The 17341-nt window shown below is 44.2% G+C and overlaps 1 protein-coding gene across 1 annotated transcript in view; it reads right to left on the bottom strand.

Annotated features, from left to right (window-relative positions):
- Positions 1–11478: 11478 nt before the first annotated feature.
- Positions 11479–17341, bottom strand: part of LOC135907286 (medium-chain acyl-CoA ligase ACSF2, mitochondrial-like) — a 145332-nt gene continuing 139469 nt past the window's right edge. Inside the window, exon 16 of the mRNA XM_065438975.2 lies at positions 11479–15815. Within this exon, the coding sequence (XP_065295047.1) occupies positions 15690–15815 (126 nt within the window). The 3' untranslated portion in view covers positions 11479–15689. The remainder of the gene's footprint in view (positions 15816–17341) is intronic.

Genomic DNA, 17341 nt, shown 5'->3' with positions numbered 1-17341 from the left:
ATACACTGCACTGGGTATTACAATAGACGCCGTAGTTCTATCACAGGCATCGTTCTTGCCTCGAAAATTGAGTACAAATTTTTGTCGTTTCCATAGGCTTCCGTTGCTAAATCTTTAACCGCTGCGGTTAAATCCTGTAGGAACAAAATTCTTACGTGCCGTAGCGTGATCACTGCATTTGGCTCATGTGGATTGTCTTCCAGAACACGTCTGTCACCTGCCTTTTTCAATAATCGACCTGCAGCTTTTGTTATTCCCGAAAAACCCGCTCATTCCATTGAAAACGCGCTAGCTTCGTGCCGGGCCCACTTGGGGCGCTACTTGGTACGTGTCCAGAACAGCTAGATATGATGAAACTGATGAAATGCGTCAAAGTGAAGCAGCATTTCCAAGATATGTTCAGTTTCGAATGGCATTCATTGCCTACTTTAGCGATTTCAAGTCCTATCTATCTATCTATCTATCTATCTATCTATCTATCTATCTATCTATCTATCTATCTATCTATCTATCTATCTATCTATCTATCTATCTATCTATCTATCTATCTATCTATCTATCTATCTATCTATCTATCTATCTATCTATCTATCTATCTATCTATCTATCTATCTATCTATCTATCTATCTATCTATCTATCTAAACTTATGCCGACCGTTGTGTACCTGGTTCGGCCACTAGGTATGTGCTCCTGGCCGTATTGCCGTGATGGTGTGTCCGTTGTCATCATTCAAACTTCGTCATCTTAATGGCGTTATGCCGTCGTCATCATTCCTTTTGCCCCGAACCAACGGCCTAAGTTGATTAAAAGCTTGGGCCATCGGGTATGCACTCGTGGACATTAGGCCGTCAAGGTCGTTGCATAGTCGTCACTCCAGCTTTGCCATCGACACTCGTCATACCGCCGTCGTCACGCCATTGTCGTTATACTGTACTCATGCATTCGTTGTCACACCGCTGTTGTGATGCCGTCGTGTTTAATGAATCGTCGTCATCCCAATTTCGTGATCTGACTCTACCCATGTGGCGTCGTTTCAACTTCTATTCCGAGCCTTGTGGTCCAAGCTGTCTAGTAGCTTAGCCCACTATGCATATGTTGGGGGTCGTTATGCCATCGTGATCGTTGCACCGCTGTCGTTCTAGATTGGCAATTCGACTTTCTTCACGCCGTACTCTTCACGACGTTGTCGTCACAGAGTCGTCATTATGCGGTCGTTTAATCACCTTCATCAATTCTTGAACGTGATCCCACTGTTGTCATAACTTCGGCGTCCTATCAATGTCAATCCTCCTTTAATTTTGTATTGTAATCTTACTCTCATTTGACAATCATAAATATGCCACTCTTGTCGTGCCGTCATCGTCAGAAGGCGACTATCATGTACACATTGTCATACCATTGTCACTATGCCGTTGTGGTAGTGTAAATGCCGCCAGTCTGGCTTCGTGATCTGACTCTCGTCATTCCGTCGTCGTCATGTCATCGTCGTTATAGAGGTCTCTTGAAAAAGTCATAGTGATATAGTGATGGTATTAGAGGAAAGTGTATAACAGCTGTGCCTTATCAGTACTCACGTACGGGGCAGATACCTGGAGGCTTACGAAAAGGGTTCTACTTACATTGAGGACGACGCAACGGGCTATGGAAAGAAGAATTATAGGTGTAACGTTAAGGGATAAGAAAAGAGCAGATTGGGTGAGGGAACAAATGCGAGTTAATGACATCTTAGTTGAAATCAAGAAATAGAAATGGGCAGGACATGTAATGGGCAGGACATGTAAGGACATGGGCAGGACATGTAATGAGGAGGGAAGACAACCAATGGTCATTAAGGGTTACGAACTGGATTCCAGGAAAGGGAAGCGTAGTAGGGGACGGCAGAAAGTCAGGTGGGCGGGTGAGATTAGGAAGTTTGCAGGGACAACATGGCCACAATTAGTACATGACCGGGATAGTTGGAGAAGTATGGGAGAGGCCTTTGCCCTGCAGTGGGCATAACCAGGCTGATGATGATGATGATGACGATGGTATTGCTACACACACTCATCCTCCTATCATCCTCATGCCATTCTCATGCCATCGTCGTCACTTCGCCGCCGTCATAAGGCTGTTTCACATGCTGCGACTGCAACGACGAAAATCGGTGCTGTCGCACGCGTCGCAATGCGATTTTTAGAGGGCTCATTTCACATGATTGCGATTTCAACAATGCGACTGGTGCGACGCCCAGGGTTGCTTACTGCCAGGATTCGTGACACACGGTGCATAATTCTTTTATTTTAGTGAATAAAACGTTTACACTATAATATTATTGACTTCTCTTGATTAGAAGCAAATAATATGTGCGTTTACTAATTTAAGAACGTTAGTTAAGATTTGTCTTGGGGTGCGCGAAGGCGGTTACTGTAGTTCCGTGCGACATCGCGCACGTAAACAGCTGTTCGCAGGTGGTTCAGCGATGTGTGTTGTCTTATCTACCTTCTATGACCCTTTCGTTCTGCCTGTGCTACAACAATCTGCAAGATGACCTATCGACAAGTTCATATAGCTACCCTCACCGTATATGCAGTATTCGGAATTCGGCTGCCACGAAGTTGTCGTGTCAGCCCAACAAGATCCTCGCGCTACCCGTGCTCGGCGTCAGCGTCTAGAGAAATGATGCGTGTATATTGCCTGTCATTGCGCATATGTGGTGCCTGCTCCTAGCCATATTCTTACGCCAAACGCAACAAGAAGCACCAACCCGAACGCCCGCGTGTGCCCCTGAACGAAGCCTCAAACGATCTGTGTGATTACGACGTGGAATGAAAATTGTGTTGTGAAATTCAACCTTAGCGCTAGCCTGGTTCGTCCATCGCCGTGCTTGCGCTGCGAATATATATATGGGAGCCCCCACTCAATATTTCTAAAGCCGCAAAAGCCGACGCATCAAATGTTTCGAGCAGTTACCGTCACTTTTGTAGAAACCTGTACGTTGTAACATAGCATTCTAAAAGACACGCTTCTCGTCAACTTTGTTGTCCCGTGTCTCGCGCTGGTAGTATACTCGGAACTTCTAACAAGAAGACTATGTCAGTACGCGCTATTCATAATGCAGGATCGTAGGCCCACGGCAGGCGCACTTGCCGTAGAATTTTTCAGCTTTCTGCTCAGCCTCGCACGCCTAGCTCTCACGGTTAGCCTGTTTTGTGGAAATAAATATTATTATTATATTATTAATGCTATTAGATATTATAGTTTCTTCACTGTAATTTATAGCAATCATCCAGATTTCTTAAGCTACTCATGCATTTAACCTGTATTAGGTCAACATTGTTACGACATGCTTATGGGAGTCATTTCAAACTAGATTGCTCAGCCAGAGAAAGTACAAATGCAAGCCTCAATGTTTATTCCAATTTGGTATTCCTAAACATTATATTGACAGAATTTTATGCCTGCTTGCATTTCCTGCAATTAAATGTTCAGAGCTGGAAAAACTGATTCCTTTTCTTGCTGTTGAATGGCTGCTTCAATGTTGATAGCAAGCTATAATTATTCATTTCGAAAGTGTTAAGCAATGACTATATGTCTAAGCTTATCAATGCGTTTTTGTTCCACGAAGACAATTAAGTTTTCTCTCTCCCTCTCATTGACAGCCATGGAATGAAACCGTTCACTTTCATAAGTGTCAGGATGCAAACATTCTGAAATTTGTCCTGAACATTTGTCTGCGTCCTATAGTGTGCATGTTTGTATTAAGTTCTGGGGTTACAATCGCAGTGATCTACACATATTGTTATACTGCAACAAACAAATTTATTTCACTTTGTTTTCAAATCTACAATGTGGCCATGCAGTAACGACTGCATTAATAAGCAAAAAAGAAAACTGCAGATTCAGTGTACGTGTTGGAATCTATGCGAAGTGAAGTTTTTGTCAAGTGGTCAATTAAATGCTGTTAAAGTAACTGCGATATATACAATTTATCTTATTTTCAACAATCCAACTTGTCATCTTTTGCAAGGTTTGCTTATGCACCGCATAGGTCACAACCTTAATGTCATGTAATCTTTATGCATTACACTGTTCACAAACCATACCGAAACGCAAACGGCAGTTAATGTAGATGCACGCTGCGAGACATCAACACAGTGACGTTTGTTGAGCAAGGAATGGTGCGAGGTGTATGCAGATGAATGAATGACGTGCTTATGTACTTATTTATTTATATACCTCGCAGGCTGCAAGGTTGGAGTATTATGCAAGGGGGAATAAAAAAGTTGTTACAAAAGGAAGAAGGGCACAACATTAAGAAAAAAACCAGCAAAAACAGTACCACTACATTGCACCAACTATCCCAACGTGTTTTACTGGCTCAACATTATACAATACTTAACAAACAATAACAGAAAAAGTTACTGCCCATGCACCCTGTACAGACGGTAAACCAGCGAAGCCGAAATGTGCGGCCCCGGTGTTTATCACTGGGTTAATTCCAATGGCTTATTCAAGTCTTTCTATATTATTGGTTATGTCTGTGTTTCTTAATGAGGTTATGCACATGTTTGGCTTGGGTTTATCACGTTTATTTGTAATGCCACACATCGCACTTTGCAAGATCACTATCTTCAAAAGTGCAATGAGCAGTGGTTCGTTGTGTTAATCCAGGTGGTCCATCGAAGTCTTTCTTAATTATGTTACGCATTTGTGTTTTGTAATGCGTTAATCATAATGTTTATGACTCAGTTATGCACTGTAGTTACCAAGTGACACACTGGGGCTGCACATTTCATTTAATTAAATACAGGGATACATTTTTGAACCTATAGGGAAGTCTGAGAGAGACTTCTGCACGCGCGCTCTGCTGCTAGAGAGAAACGACGTCACTATCGGTGTAGCCAATGGCCCGCCACACCTTTGCTGCAAGATAATTATGACATCATGATCTTGTCTTAACCCAGTCCCACTCTGTGTCCCTTCCTTGCAATAATGCGTAGATAAATGTTTATGTGTTAAATGCATAAGCATTTCTATGTCTACCCAACAAGAAATGTCTCCATCCCTCATGTAAGACGAACAATGGCTCACAACCCCCGAAACAATGGCTCATACCCCTACGCTAGGGTTCTTGTGATCGGACCATCTAGGCATATACAGCTTCACTCTAAAAAGAATGAACACCTTTCTGCTAGATACCAAGATAATCTCGTGAGGTGTACTAACAAATGAAAGTTTATTGACCATGCCGAGTAAATGCTGGTCGACAAGCAATAAATCGAATTTACACAAAAAGCAGAAGCAAGATCTGATGCGTGTCCATACAAATTCCAACAGCAAACGCATCCATCTGTGAAAGTGTAACAGCGGCCATGCTGACACAAGATTCTCCCAGTGTATTTGCATCTACAGCATCCATAATTTCTCTAGGCAGCCGATCTCCACAGAATGCTAGCTTCTTCCTCTACAATGCACTCTCCACATCTGAGCGTGCATTGTAGAGGAAGAAGCTAGCATTCTGTGCAGATCGGCTGCCTAGAGAAGTTACGGAAGCTGTAGATCTAAAAATTCTGGGTTAATCTTGTCATCACGGCCTCCGTTAGAAATGGATGCATTTCCCGTCAGGAAATGCACATGAATTTTTGCTTCTCCTTTTTGTGTATGTTCAGTCTATTGCTTGTCAGCGAGCATTTACTCGGTGTGTACATTAAACTTTTGATTGTTAGATCATCACGGTTTTCTTGTTTGTCCTATGTGTTCTTTGGTGCCATTTGCAGCCAGGCTATTCATTCTTTTTTTTTTTTAGACTGCAGCAAGTCACTTTAATGGCCCTCATGATACCTTAGAAAATCTTTTATTTCGCCAATGTAGCAAGAATGTACATTGTGAAGCAGTAAGAACAGGGTATGCTAACTTCTAATTAAAAGGTTTATTGTGAAAATGCAGTGATCTATAAAGGTTACCACAAAGTAGTACAGCAATAAAACCTGATAAGGACTAGTGCTTGATGAAACCAAACATAAAAGCAGGAAAGGGGGAAAATACATATAGATATACAAGTCCAGGGGAAAAAAACAGTGATCACTAAGTGTGCAAGTGGCTACCTTCCAGGAAACTCATTTTTTTCCCAATGGCATGGAACTGGCAGAATGTGCTTGCATTGCATAAGCAAGCTGTCAGTCTGTCTACTGGAATAACAACAGTGTTTCTTCAAAGGTGCTGGCATGCAGGATTGGCAATTGTAATTATTTTTTCCTGCACTTGGAATTTTTCTCTATTTTCTTTCTGTAGCATTTTTATTTATGTTTGGCTGCATCAAGCACCAATTTTTATCTATCCTTCAAAGATGTCTTTCTTTTTCTGGGGAAAACTCGGGAAAGGCAGGAGATGGAAATTCAAGACGATGAGCAACATGAGAAAAAGGTGAAAGTAGGAGCCAACGTTTCCACACGTGGACCTTGAAGAAGACAAGTCCACTTGTCGAAACGTTGGCTCCTGCTTTCACCTTGTTCTCGTTTTGCTCATCGCCCTTTTACAACTCGCCACATTTTTACAAATGAACCTCAGTTGAAAGTTAGTCCTCATCCATATCTAGTGTCATCCTGTTGATACTGCTTCATGCTATGCACTCTTGCAACATTTGTGTGTGTGTGTGTGTGTGTGCAGACGCGTGGATTTGGATGCGAGATCGGGCCCTTGGGCAGAGGTATCATTCATCTCCTGTGCAGCCTTATGAATTCATTAACTATACTGCAACAGAAATGCGATGGACAGGAACGAAGTGAACACACAGAGCGCTTCGTTCTTGTGTGTTGTCTATCTGTTGCACTTTTGTTATTAATGAATACACACAAACTCATCTAGTTTTCAGTTATTACGTCAGGCTTATAAGCCCGCTTGTGTCCTGGAATATCTGCATGGCTATGTATCCTGTAATTCAATTTCTGGCCATGTGCTGGCAAGTCGCATGTTAATCTCCTGATTTTCCTGTCAATCTTGTGTGATGTGCAGGCCCAGACAGTTTCTGGTGAATCCATGCAGGGTGTTGTGCAGGGTGTAATCTGCATTACAAGTGCTGCTTTGATTGCTTTCCGTTCAGCTTTTCTAGGTGTAGGTTGACCTGGAATGGTACTCACTTATATGGGGTTTAGTTTTATGTAGTGTCATACTACTGTTACACTGCTATTGCCAGATCAGTGTACTATATGTGCCTTATGTTTGCTTGTATCTTCATGACTAGCAACCTCCTCTGTGTGTTTGGCAGTTGCATATAGTCTCCTGGCCTAATTGTTTGCCCCCATATTCCATGGTATGGGCCTGTTGTGTTTCAAGTTCAGGTACTCCCGAGGTTGTGTTTCTGAAGGGAGGGGTAGTCGTCTTTGCATCTCATATGTTAGCTGGCATAGTATCTTGGGATGAGGTTCTGAGCTCTTGAGACAAAGAATTTGTGCTGCAGGCTGCAACTCTACTCTGTCTAGGTGCTTGTTCGTTAGCTCTTTCTCATAGAGGTCTTCAAGCATGGTACAGTTGGAAAGACCTGTTATTACTACCCAATGCCTGTATTCGATGAGTTGTCTTTTTTATGTGCTGCTAGTAATTCATACTGTACTATACCTTGGACACAAGCACAGCATCTGCGATTTTCTATAGTATCTGCTCGCCCACCGCCGTTATTTCGAGATTATTCTTTTCACCAGGTGTGGAAGTTGCGTCCAGGCATTGCATAATTGTTTCACCCACATGCTGGCTCTGCCGTCATGGGCTTACACTAGCTGAGGATTTGTGGATGTTGACTTGCGGGCATATTTGTCCAGCTATGTGGATCACAATGTGCAATCTGGGGTAGTTCTTGATTCTAGTCTTTCTTTTTTTTTCTGACGTCGATATGAGCTGACTTATCAGAAAGCGAGAGGCCAGACTAGCCAAGAAAGTCTGCAGTGTTGTCGAGGGCTTGTTGCATCATTCTTGATTTCTGTATAAGATAGCTTTCCCACAGACTGTAATACACCATAGGCTGTAGTGTTTCTTGTAGTATGCCCGTGTTGTTGGTGTGTGTGGGCTAAACGTACCTCCAACTCTCACCTGGAATTTTCTGTCTTTCAGAAAGTTAGTTTAAGTGCTCTACCAGAAATGTTTTTGCTCATCGTTCCTCTTATTAGAGCAGCATGAGGTACTGCTGTTAACCCTTTAATGACGAGACATATAAATACCGAGAAAACATGTTTATTGTTCTATCTAAATATGCAAACCACATCAAGAGTAAACATAATCAACAAAAAGAAAAAATATTTTGCAGAAGCTTTTCAGCAATAGAGGGAAAACTCCAGGCAGGAAACTGGAAGTGGGCTTCACCCCAATGAAGCCACCTAGCTTTATTTTCAATTTGTATAGACAGCTCTTATCATATGTGAACCATAGGTGCCCATTTCATTTGCTTTACATCAGATGTGCGACACCACTGCAGCTGCATATGTTGCATTGGCCTGTCTCCTCCGAACTTGCTTGCACAAGACAGTGAGTCGCGTGCCAAACTTCTTCCTCGTCCAGTGTTCCTGCTCTAAACCAACAAATGACGCTTGCTGCCTGTCATTCAGTGTTGGCCGAAGACATTTAGCTAGAAACTTCGTACTCGATACTTAAACTCGACAAGAAAAAAAAATTCTTTTTTGGTGTGTTGCCTGTAGGCAACACTCGTCAATAAAGGCTTAAAAGCCTCTTCACTCTGTTCATTCTTTCATAAGCGGTATTACACAATGTCCTGCAATAAAATTTCTGCTGCTTATGGCCCACTCATATCTGCCAGAAGGGACAACTCTTGAAAAAGGTTTTCTTTGTGCTATGTGTGCGACGTAGTATGAGCATTCATGCCTTGACATTTATACATCTGTAGAACCAGCTTCTTGACAGAGTACTTGCTATACCTGATCATGCTTACTTGTACAGTGCTGTTGAACAATACATATTGATGCAATGAATATTTACACACTTGAATTATCACGAAAGATGATTGTTTTACAATTCTGCACTTTGCTTTCTATTGGTGTTAGATTTTGCATAAGCATGCCCCCCGTGCAATAGCATTTTGAAGTGTAAGGGTTCAATAAAAGGTGATGAACTAAATCTAAGTGCAAGAGCTTTTTTTCGCACCTATGACTCCCATCGAAATGCGTCTTCCATGGGTGGCATATCAATCCCTCGCCTTGTGTTAGCAGCAGAATGCTATAGCCACAGTGGCAGGTGAACAAATTGAAGAACAATATTTCTGTCTATAATTTTTTTTCTTGCCTGTATGTAAGTAAAGTTTGGAATAAGTTTGTCATTGCAAAAAAGCCCAGTTTGTGTTCTTTTATTGAATAAACCACATATTGTGTATTGTTGAAATGCAGAAATTTGTTCTAGAATCCTCAGGTGATATATGTTCTTGCAAGTAGCATGGTATTTCATTACTTATAAAGATAGTAATCGCAGCGGATATCGTTATATGGGTTTACACACTAATATATGTGACCACAAACTTATTAGAAACTTACTAGAAACATGAAAGGCATGAATGTTTCTGCACACTTGATCAGCTGTGAACGTGCAAGAACTGCTTGTACTGGCTGACTTCACTGCACAGTGTTGATTTACTTTTCTTCGGCGTGTCGTTTTATACTGTTTTATCCCCACAAGAACAGGCCGTTTGCCTGCTTTTCGCATTGTTGCACGAGTTCTACATAATTGTGCAGGAGGGTACGTTGTCACTGTATTTAATTAATCTACTAGCTGTACAGTTAATTACCTTGCAGAGCAAGTGTTCATACAGATGCAGTAAGGATACAAAGTCCGCAACATAGTCAATGTTTATTGGTTTCTGTGCAAGAAAAAAAAAATTCTCCAGAGAAGAGGTGCAACTAAACGTGCATGTAATATTTTATTCAAGCCACGGATTTAATGCTATCGCAGCAAACTCATTACGATAGCCTACACTTTTGCTCTGTCAAATTTAATAAGAGGCAAGATAAGCTTTCAAGATGCATCGGGAAATTCGTGCTTGAAAACCGACAAGAAAATGCAACTGAACGGTACCGCGTTCAGCGCAACGTTGAAACTTCGGGTACTTTGCTGTCTTGTCATTTGCCCTTGCCGAGGTTGAAATAATTCAAGCTGTTCCGTAAGCGCGATTTTTGCATGCTACCCAACAAAAGAAAATTGTGACGACCTCGTCGTCTGCTGGGGATCGAACACCTCCTAGCACTGACAACTCGCAAAGGCGTACGAAGCAAACGTGAAAATGCACTTCATTTGCTGTGTAGCGTGTCAACGAACGCATAGAAATCGGAGAATGCAACGTGCGGTACAAGTTTTTCATTCTCCCTTCGCGTACGTACCGAATTCGACGATCCACGTCTCCGCGCATTGCACTTGTCGTGCGAGGCGCCTTTTTTCCAAAACAAACCGGCCAAATAGCTCTGTTGACAGCTCTCCGCGCAATTTCGACGGAAAATCGCAGCGATCGGTGCGACGGTGCGACCAACCGGTTGGTCGCAGCCGAAAATCGGGGGGTCGGCACTGCGACTGCGATTTTCATCGCAAACGACGGAAATCGCACTTCCGGTGCGACGAAAATCGCATCATGTGAAACAGGCTATACAGCCGTAGTCATGAATTGTTGCAGTCGTGGTCATTGCATCGTTGCCATTGTAATCTCGACATCCTAAACCTCATGCTGTCGCCGTCACGCCATGGACATCACACAGACAGCCCTTATCATACCACTGTCATCATGCCACCTTCATCTATCCATCGAAGTCATTCTTTGTCCTTCTATCGTAATCACGCTGCGATCATTCAATCGTGATTTTGCTGCCATAGTCAAGTCATCGTCATTATACAGATTTCGTGATACAGTCATGATCCTGCCACTGCATGATATACTCGTCGTCATCTCATCATCCCCATCATGCCCTTGTGATACCATCTCCCACACTGCGTCGTGGTCACACCAGGGGGCGGACACTCCGTATACATCCCATTGGCCGGTTTTGAGCAGACGCTCTTTCGACGCTAGCGCCAAGGTCCCCTTCAGTTACGGCCCTAATCAAGGGGCGACGCATTAGGCAAAATGGCGGCGCACATGATTGTTTACGTTGCCATGGCAACAGCAACAGCAGCCGCGCGGCGCCTCCTCTCCCAAACGTTTTTCTTTCCTTTTTGTTTTTATTATGCCGACCCGCTCCACTCTCTTTCTCTCTTTCCCCCATGTCGCGCGCGCCGCTCACTTTTTTTTGTTTTTACCCGTAAGCGGCGCGTTTTTTCTTTTTTATAGCGCGCTTGTTACCGCGCGCCACGCGCCAGCTCGCAAGCAATGCGCGCGCTACGCGGCGCATTGGCATTGCTTGCGAGCTGGCGCGTGGTGCGCCGTGGGCTATGCATTGGCACGCACGCAGTCTTGCCCATACTTATATTATACCAGCATGTGGCGGGACATAAAAAAAATTCTACTTCCAACACAACAGATGTTTAGCCTCGCTTTATTGACTTCGTTTCCGAAAAGAGATTTTTCTTACAACGTGGTGTGATACACGCTCCAAAAATGAGCAAAAGTGAGAGGTGCATGACATATACAAGAGTACTAAAGACAAAAGTTCACAGATGGTGGAATAACAAAAGAAAGCGTGCAGTGAAAGCGCTAGAAAACGCGAAGGCCATTCCATGTACACACATATAAAAACAACATTTTTATATAACGTCCTCAAGACCTAAATGTAGACGAGCTCCTGATATGTGCACTAAGATATTGCACAAAATTGGACGACGTGTATGACGTAGTCATGACAACTATAAAAAGGGAAAACTCACTAGTAATGGCAAAAACAAGGACACGCAAAACACCTGAAAGATAGAATAAAATGCTAACATTGTTTGATTGAGAGCCATACCAAAAGAAAGCTCACTTATAGATCTGCACGAAAATATATGAAATGCTTGACATGTTCATTACTACTGAACAAATTGAAAAAAACATGGCAGAAAAAAATAACATCGTACTAAAAACTGAAACAAACATTATCACATTATTTCGCACTTGGTCACAACTTGAGTAAAGGTGGCAAGGGAACAGGAGATAGTCGGCTTTTGCAGCAGCACATAGAAAACATTCGCAGAAAGGCGTATTCCTCAATCAAAGACCAGGTAAAACAAGCCAACACGACCCTTCTTTCTACCCGAATGCAATGCTTAGCAGTAAAATTACGTCACTTAAGGCACTAAGTCGTACCTACTGGGCTGTCCCTTGTATAATAAACATGAACTGCAAAAATCTGCATGTAGGACACTTGCAATGCTCATGCTTTCCAGAGGAAAAAAAAGCGTATCATGCCTACACATGAAGGTTGTTCGCGCGGTTTTCCCATCGGGGGTTACTGAGATAGTACACAAACACTAACAGTAATTTTTCAGCTGTTAGTTGGTTTGTAGAACGTGATACACAGAAAAAGCACTGAGGGCGGTATGGAAAGCTGGGCAAGTTACTGAAGTTGCAGAATGAGACTTGGCACAGAAAAACACAAGTCACAGACCAGGTGACAATGAGGAGGAACATCTATTTGTCAGCTTTCTCTACCGGGAAGAGGCAAGTGTAGCACAATCAAGGCGCAACGACGTCCGGAGCCTCATGGAGTACACAAATGGACAGGGCTGTGTTCGTGTACATGCGCCTTCTGATGTCCTTGGGTCTGAGCGCTCACCTGTTGTCTTTGGGCACCCGGAACAACCTTGCAGGGCTTGTTTTTGAGGTATTTGTGCACGACTGCACGATGCACGAGCGGTACGAGTCGTGAAACGGGTGAAACATCGCGGAGCACAAGCACACAGCTACCGAGGAACACAGAACTGACTAAACTAGCCACGTCGGTAAACGCACAGCAGCGCACGTATCTCGATGACAGTAGATAACAAAAATAAAGCGTTACGTAGCGGACTAAGCAGCAGCCGGGCCGGCGGGGATGGCACGGCGGCGCGGCGCGTAGACAGTCGAAGGTGAGGGAGTTGAGAGTGTATTACGAGAGAGGGCGTAGGGAGAGGAGCCTAGCGGGGGGAAGGGCTTGGCCACCTGGATCGGCGCGCGTGCGCGCGATGATCTACGAGGCCATGCAAGGGAAACGGATTTTTGCGTCGCCCTGTGCACAGATGGCGCCAATTTCCTGCGCCACCGGAACCGAGGAGTGTCCCCCCCCTGGTCACACAGTCGTCGCCATGCATTCGTAGTTATTGCATATCGCGGTCGTTCCCTCGTAGCCAATGTAACTTCGACATCCAACTTTCATAATGCCATCGTCAGGATAGCGTTATCGCTACGCCATACGGCCCGTTTATAGTCCGACGTTATCGGCGCGTGGGCGAGCGTCGTTCGCGGTCAGCCACGCTACGTCGGTTGCGCTGCGCCAGCCGAGATGCCATCCCCTCTATACTTCAACGCGCGCGCCGTAGGCTGCTATCATCGGAGCATGCTCAGAAGGTTCGCCAAGTCGCGCGCCGTCCGCAAAAGCCGTCTGCGGAGTTGTGTTGGCGCCTTTTTCTTCGCGCGCAATGCATTGTGGTGCGAGAGTTCCGCCAACTTCGACGCGCGAATGGCTCAGGAGCCAAATCGGCGCCGGGCCCGTCGGGGCGCGTTGGAAGCCGCCGGTTACGTTAGCTGCGCCGGTGCGCCCGACTATAGAGGTGTCGTTTTCGCCGACGTGACGTAGCGTGCGCGCGCGCGCGGGCATTACGTCGGACTATAAACGGCCCTATAGTCGTCATGCTGTCGTTTCAACAGCGTCATCACTTCAGTGAATTCATCTCATTGTCGTCATGCCGGCGACGTCATACACCCTTCGTCGATCTACTGACGTCCTTCCTTATTCCCGTAATCACGCTTCCGTCATGCATTTGTGACTGTGCCGCCGTTGTCATGTCATTGTCATCATAGCGTCGTCATAACGCAGACGCTATCACGCATCCGTTTCTATACCGTCGTCGTCATGTTTTCTTGGTCATGCCATCGTCTTCACTCCCGTTTCTTTATCCCGATGTCTCCATATTATCGACACCCGCCGCGGTTGCTTAATAGCTATAGTGTTGGGCCGCTAAGCACGAGGCAGCGGGATCTGATCCCAGCCACGTGGGCCGAATTTCAATGGGGGTGAACTGCAAAAACACACGTGTCCCAATGGTCCCAATTTCTGGAGTCTCCCACTACGGTGTGCCTCTGAATCAGATCGGGGTTTGGGCACCTAAAACCGCATAATTTAATTTTAATTTTTTCATACCATCGTCGTCACGCCACCTTCGTAATAGAATCACCGTCGCCTAGTTGTTCTTATGTGGTCGTCATCACTTTGCCGTCATAAGTGAGCGTCATAACAAAGTGAGACGATGTCAGAGTATGGGGTTTATAGCCGAAGGAAACAAAGTCTCAGAATTACCACTACACGTGGTAAATAAAGAGTGAGGACAGGAATACGGCATTTCAATACATTGCGCGATTGCTATTCGCAATGCCGTCGACAGTCATAGCGACTTGAGTTCTGCCGTACTTTCTTTATCAGCATGCAGACGTGTACTCCATATCAATCTTTTTGCTAAGCGCTGTCTCGCTAGCACTCAACTTACGCACGCGCGTGGAATTTAACCGTGAATTTCTTTAGTACCACATATGGCACAGCAGTTACCTCGGTCGTTCAAAATAAACCAATACCATGTATGGGCACTAGCAAGGAGCGGGCACTAACAGGCGCCCTTATTTGCTACTCTTACGTTTAACCCTCTTGTAGGGCAGCCAAGGAGACCCGATAGGGATCGGCGTGATTGGACGTCAAGTACAATTCAATTACGTTAAAGAGAGGCTAATAATCACCATAACAAATAAACAGAATACAGATCTATCATCAGAATGTATATGTATCAGGTCATTTCAACAACCATGTGTGTCATCGTTGTATTCTATGGCGTCGGCAGCTCGTTGACCCTTGCTTTTACAGCGACGCTGTATATGCCTAGGCGAAACACTCGTGGTCCTACCACAGAAACAAAACTGCGGGGTATGAGCCATTGTTTAGCGGGGTACGAGCCATTGCATTTTTCTTACCCGACGAACGGACAAATTCACCGTTGAGTGGGCATAAAGTCAACGTATTATCGCAGGGAGAGGTCAGAGCGGGCGACGGGGTTAAGACACTATCGTGATGAAATATTAAAAAAGAAATACTTCTGAAGCGAAGCTGTAAATGCCTTGGCGAAACACTCGTGGTCCGACCACAGAAACATCTCCGGCGGAAGATGCGGCGCTCCATTGATTTCGCTGATAGTGACGTCGTTTCTCCCTCGCAGCAGAGCACGCGGGCAGCAGTCTCTCTCCGACTTCCCTATAGGTTCAGAAATGTGTTAGAAAATAATTGACTTTGTTAACAGAAACCTGCCTGACAAATATGACGTCGATCCGTACCCTTGTGTGTTTTCACTGTTCACGCTGTCGGCCATTTTTGGTACCATCTTTCGGTCACGCAGCCGCCGACAACGTCAGATTTTCGCCTAATGGGGCATATAAGGCTTTCGCGTGAAAAACACGTAAAGGTGCTTTATGATCATACGAGACCAGTGCCATCGCCAAATCAGGCCCGTATTGATACAAATGTTGCACGGCCCATCATATTCATTTACAAATGGGACTTCATGCTAGACGAAGGTTTATTTTGTGAGCCCTAGAATTTCTGCTGCCAAGGGACGCATCTTGGCCTTTTGCGCCTTTCCGATGGCAGTCCTCGGAACCTTGGGGTCGAAGATGAAGTACCGTGGCATCTTGAAACGAGTGAGCTGCGAAAAGCAAAGAGAGGGTCTTAATAAACATATCGCCGCAGTCTCTCAGTCATCTCAGTCATGTAAAATGAAATAAACGTCAAAAAGAGCAAAACAAAAAACACGAAAACAGAATGAGCTGCGTTTCCCATGATCCAGTATGGATAGAAAAAACAGCACCAGGTAAAAATGAATTGGGCGTTTCATCGAGAAGGCACCAGAAACCATTATCCCCAAACGGTACATTTAAAATATGTTCTGTTGGCGATTCACTAAGGTTACATTGGACAAGCAGGTGGAATTATTAAACAGGAAAAGAAAAATACAGTAACCCAAGCACCTGATATAAAAATTCTGGCGTTTTACGCGCCAAAACCACAATTTACTTATAAAGGACGTCTCAGTGGATGACTCCGGAATAATTTCGACCACATTGGGTTCTTCTACCTTGCACCCAATGCACGGTAAAAGGGCGTTATCGCATTTCGACCTCATCGAAATGCGCCCGCTGAGGAAGGGATATGATTCCGCAACCTCGTGCTCAGCAGCACTTTGGCAAAGCCCCTAAGCAACCGGGGCGCGTTGAAACACATGATATAGGCGCTGGAATCAAGTTTGCAAGTACATATAATGAGTCCAGAAATATTTAGCAAGGGTACCTTTTAACGTGCTCTTTGTAAGTAAAGCTTTATATGTTACTTTACCACGCCATCATGGCAACTAGAAATACAATGGAGATATCAAGAACGATAAACTCGGTGTCTCTACTACGTTCCACCAAGGTTTAAACATATGCAAAAGCTACGCAGCTGGACGGAACCTGGGTAATGTTGTTTGCCGCCGCTAGAAGATACTCAGATTATTTTTTGCATCCGCCTAATTACATTAGTCTTAATCAATTATTCCATGTCTAAAATATTATAACTAGGTCAAAAGTGTCCGTGAGAAAATTGCAAAGCAACAAGAAAAGCTCTCGATACAGTTTTCTGTTGCTCAATACGCGCTACACAAAAGTGTTTTCACCAGCGTGAAAGAAGCCCGTGAATATCTGCAAATTTGCCATGCGACTGGCCGCTCGAGGTACTTTGTGTGTATTTGCGGGATTCTGTCACGCTGGCAAAAACACTTTTATGCTGCACCTGTTGAGTTACTGAGCAACAGAAAGATATATTGAAAGGTTTTCATGTTGGTCTACAATTTTCTCATTGACACTCTTCATCTAATTGTAATATTTGAGGAGTTGATTAACTAGGACAAATTCTATAATTCAGCGGAATGTCAAACATAGTCCGAGTATCTGCAATCGATGGCAAACAACATTACCCTAATTCTGTCCAGCTACGTGGGATCTGCATATCTTTGGGCCTTGGTGCATGATATTTGGTATACCTTGTATGGTATTAGCACAGGTGCGCTTGAACTTATATAATTCAGCTAAGTCCGATAAGTAACAGCAACACTTAAATTGAACTAATGATTTTGAAATGAGCAACTAGCTATAAGGACAAGTGCAAAGAACATTTTAGCACGCGTGCTCTAATGAA

This window comes from Dermacentor albipictus, chromosome 7, assembly GCF_038994185.2.
Source record: "Dermacentor albipictus isolate Rhodes 1998 colony chromosome 7, USDA_Dalb.pri_finalv2, whole genome shotgun sequence".
NCBI lineage: Eukaryota > Metazoa > Arthropoda > Arachnida > Ixodida > Ixodidae > Dermacentor > Dermacentor albipictus.
This window is presented reverse-complemented; position numbering and strand designations above follow the sequence as displayed.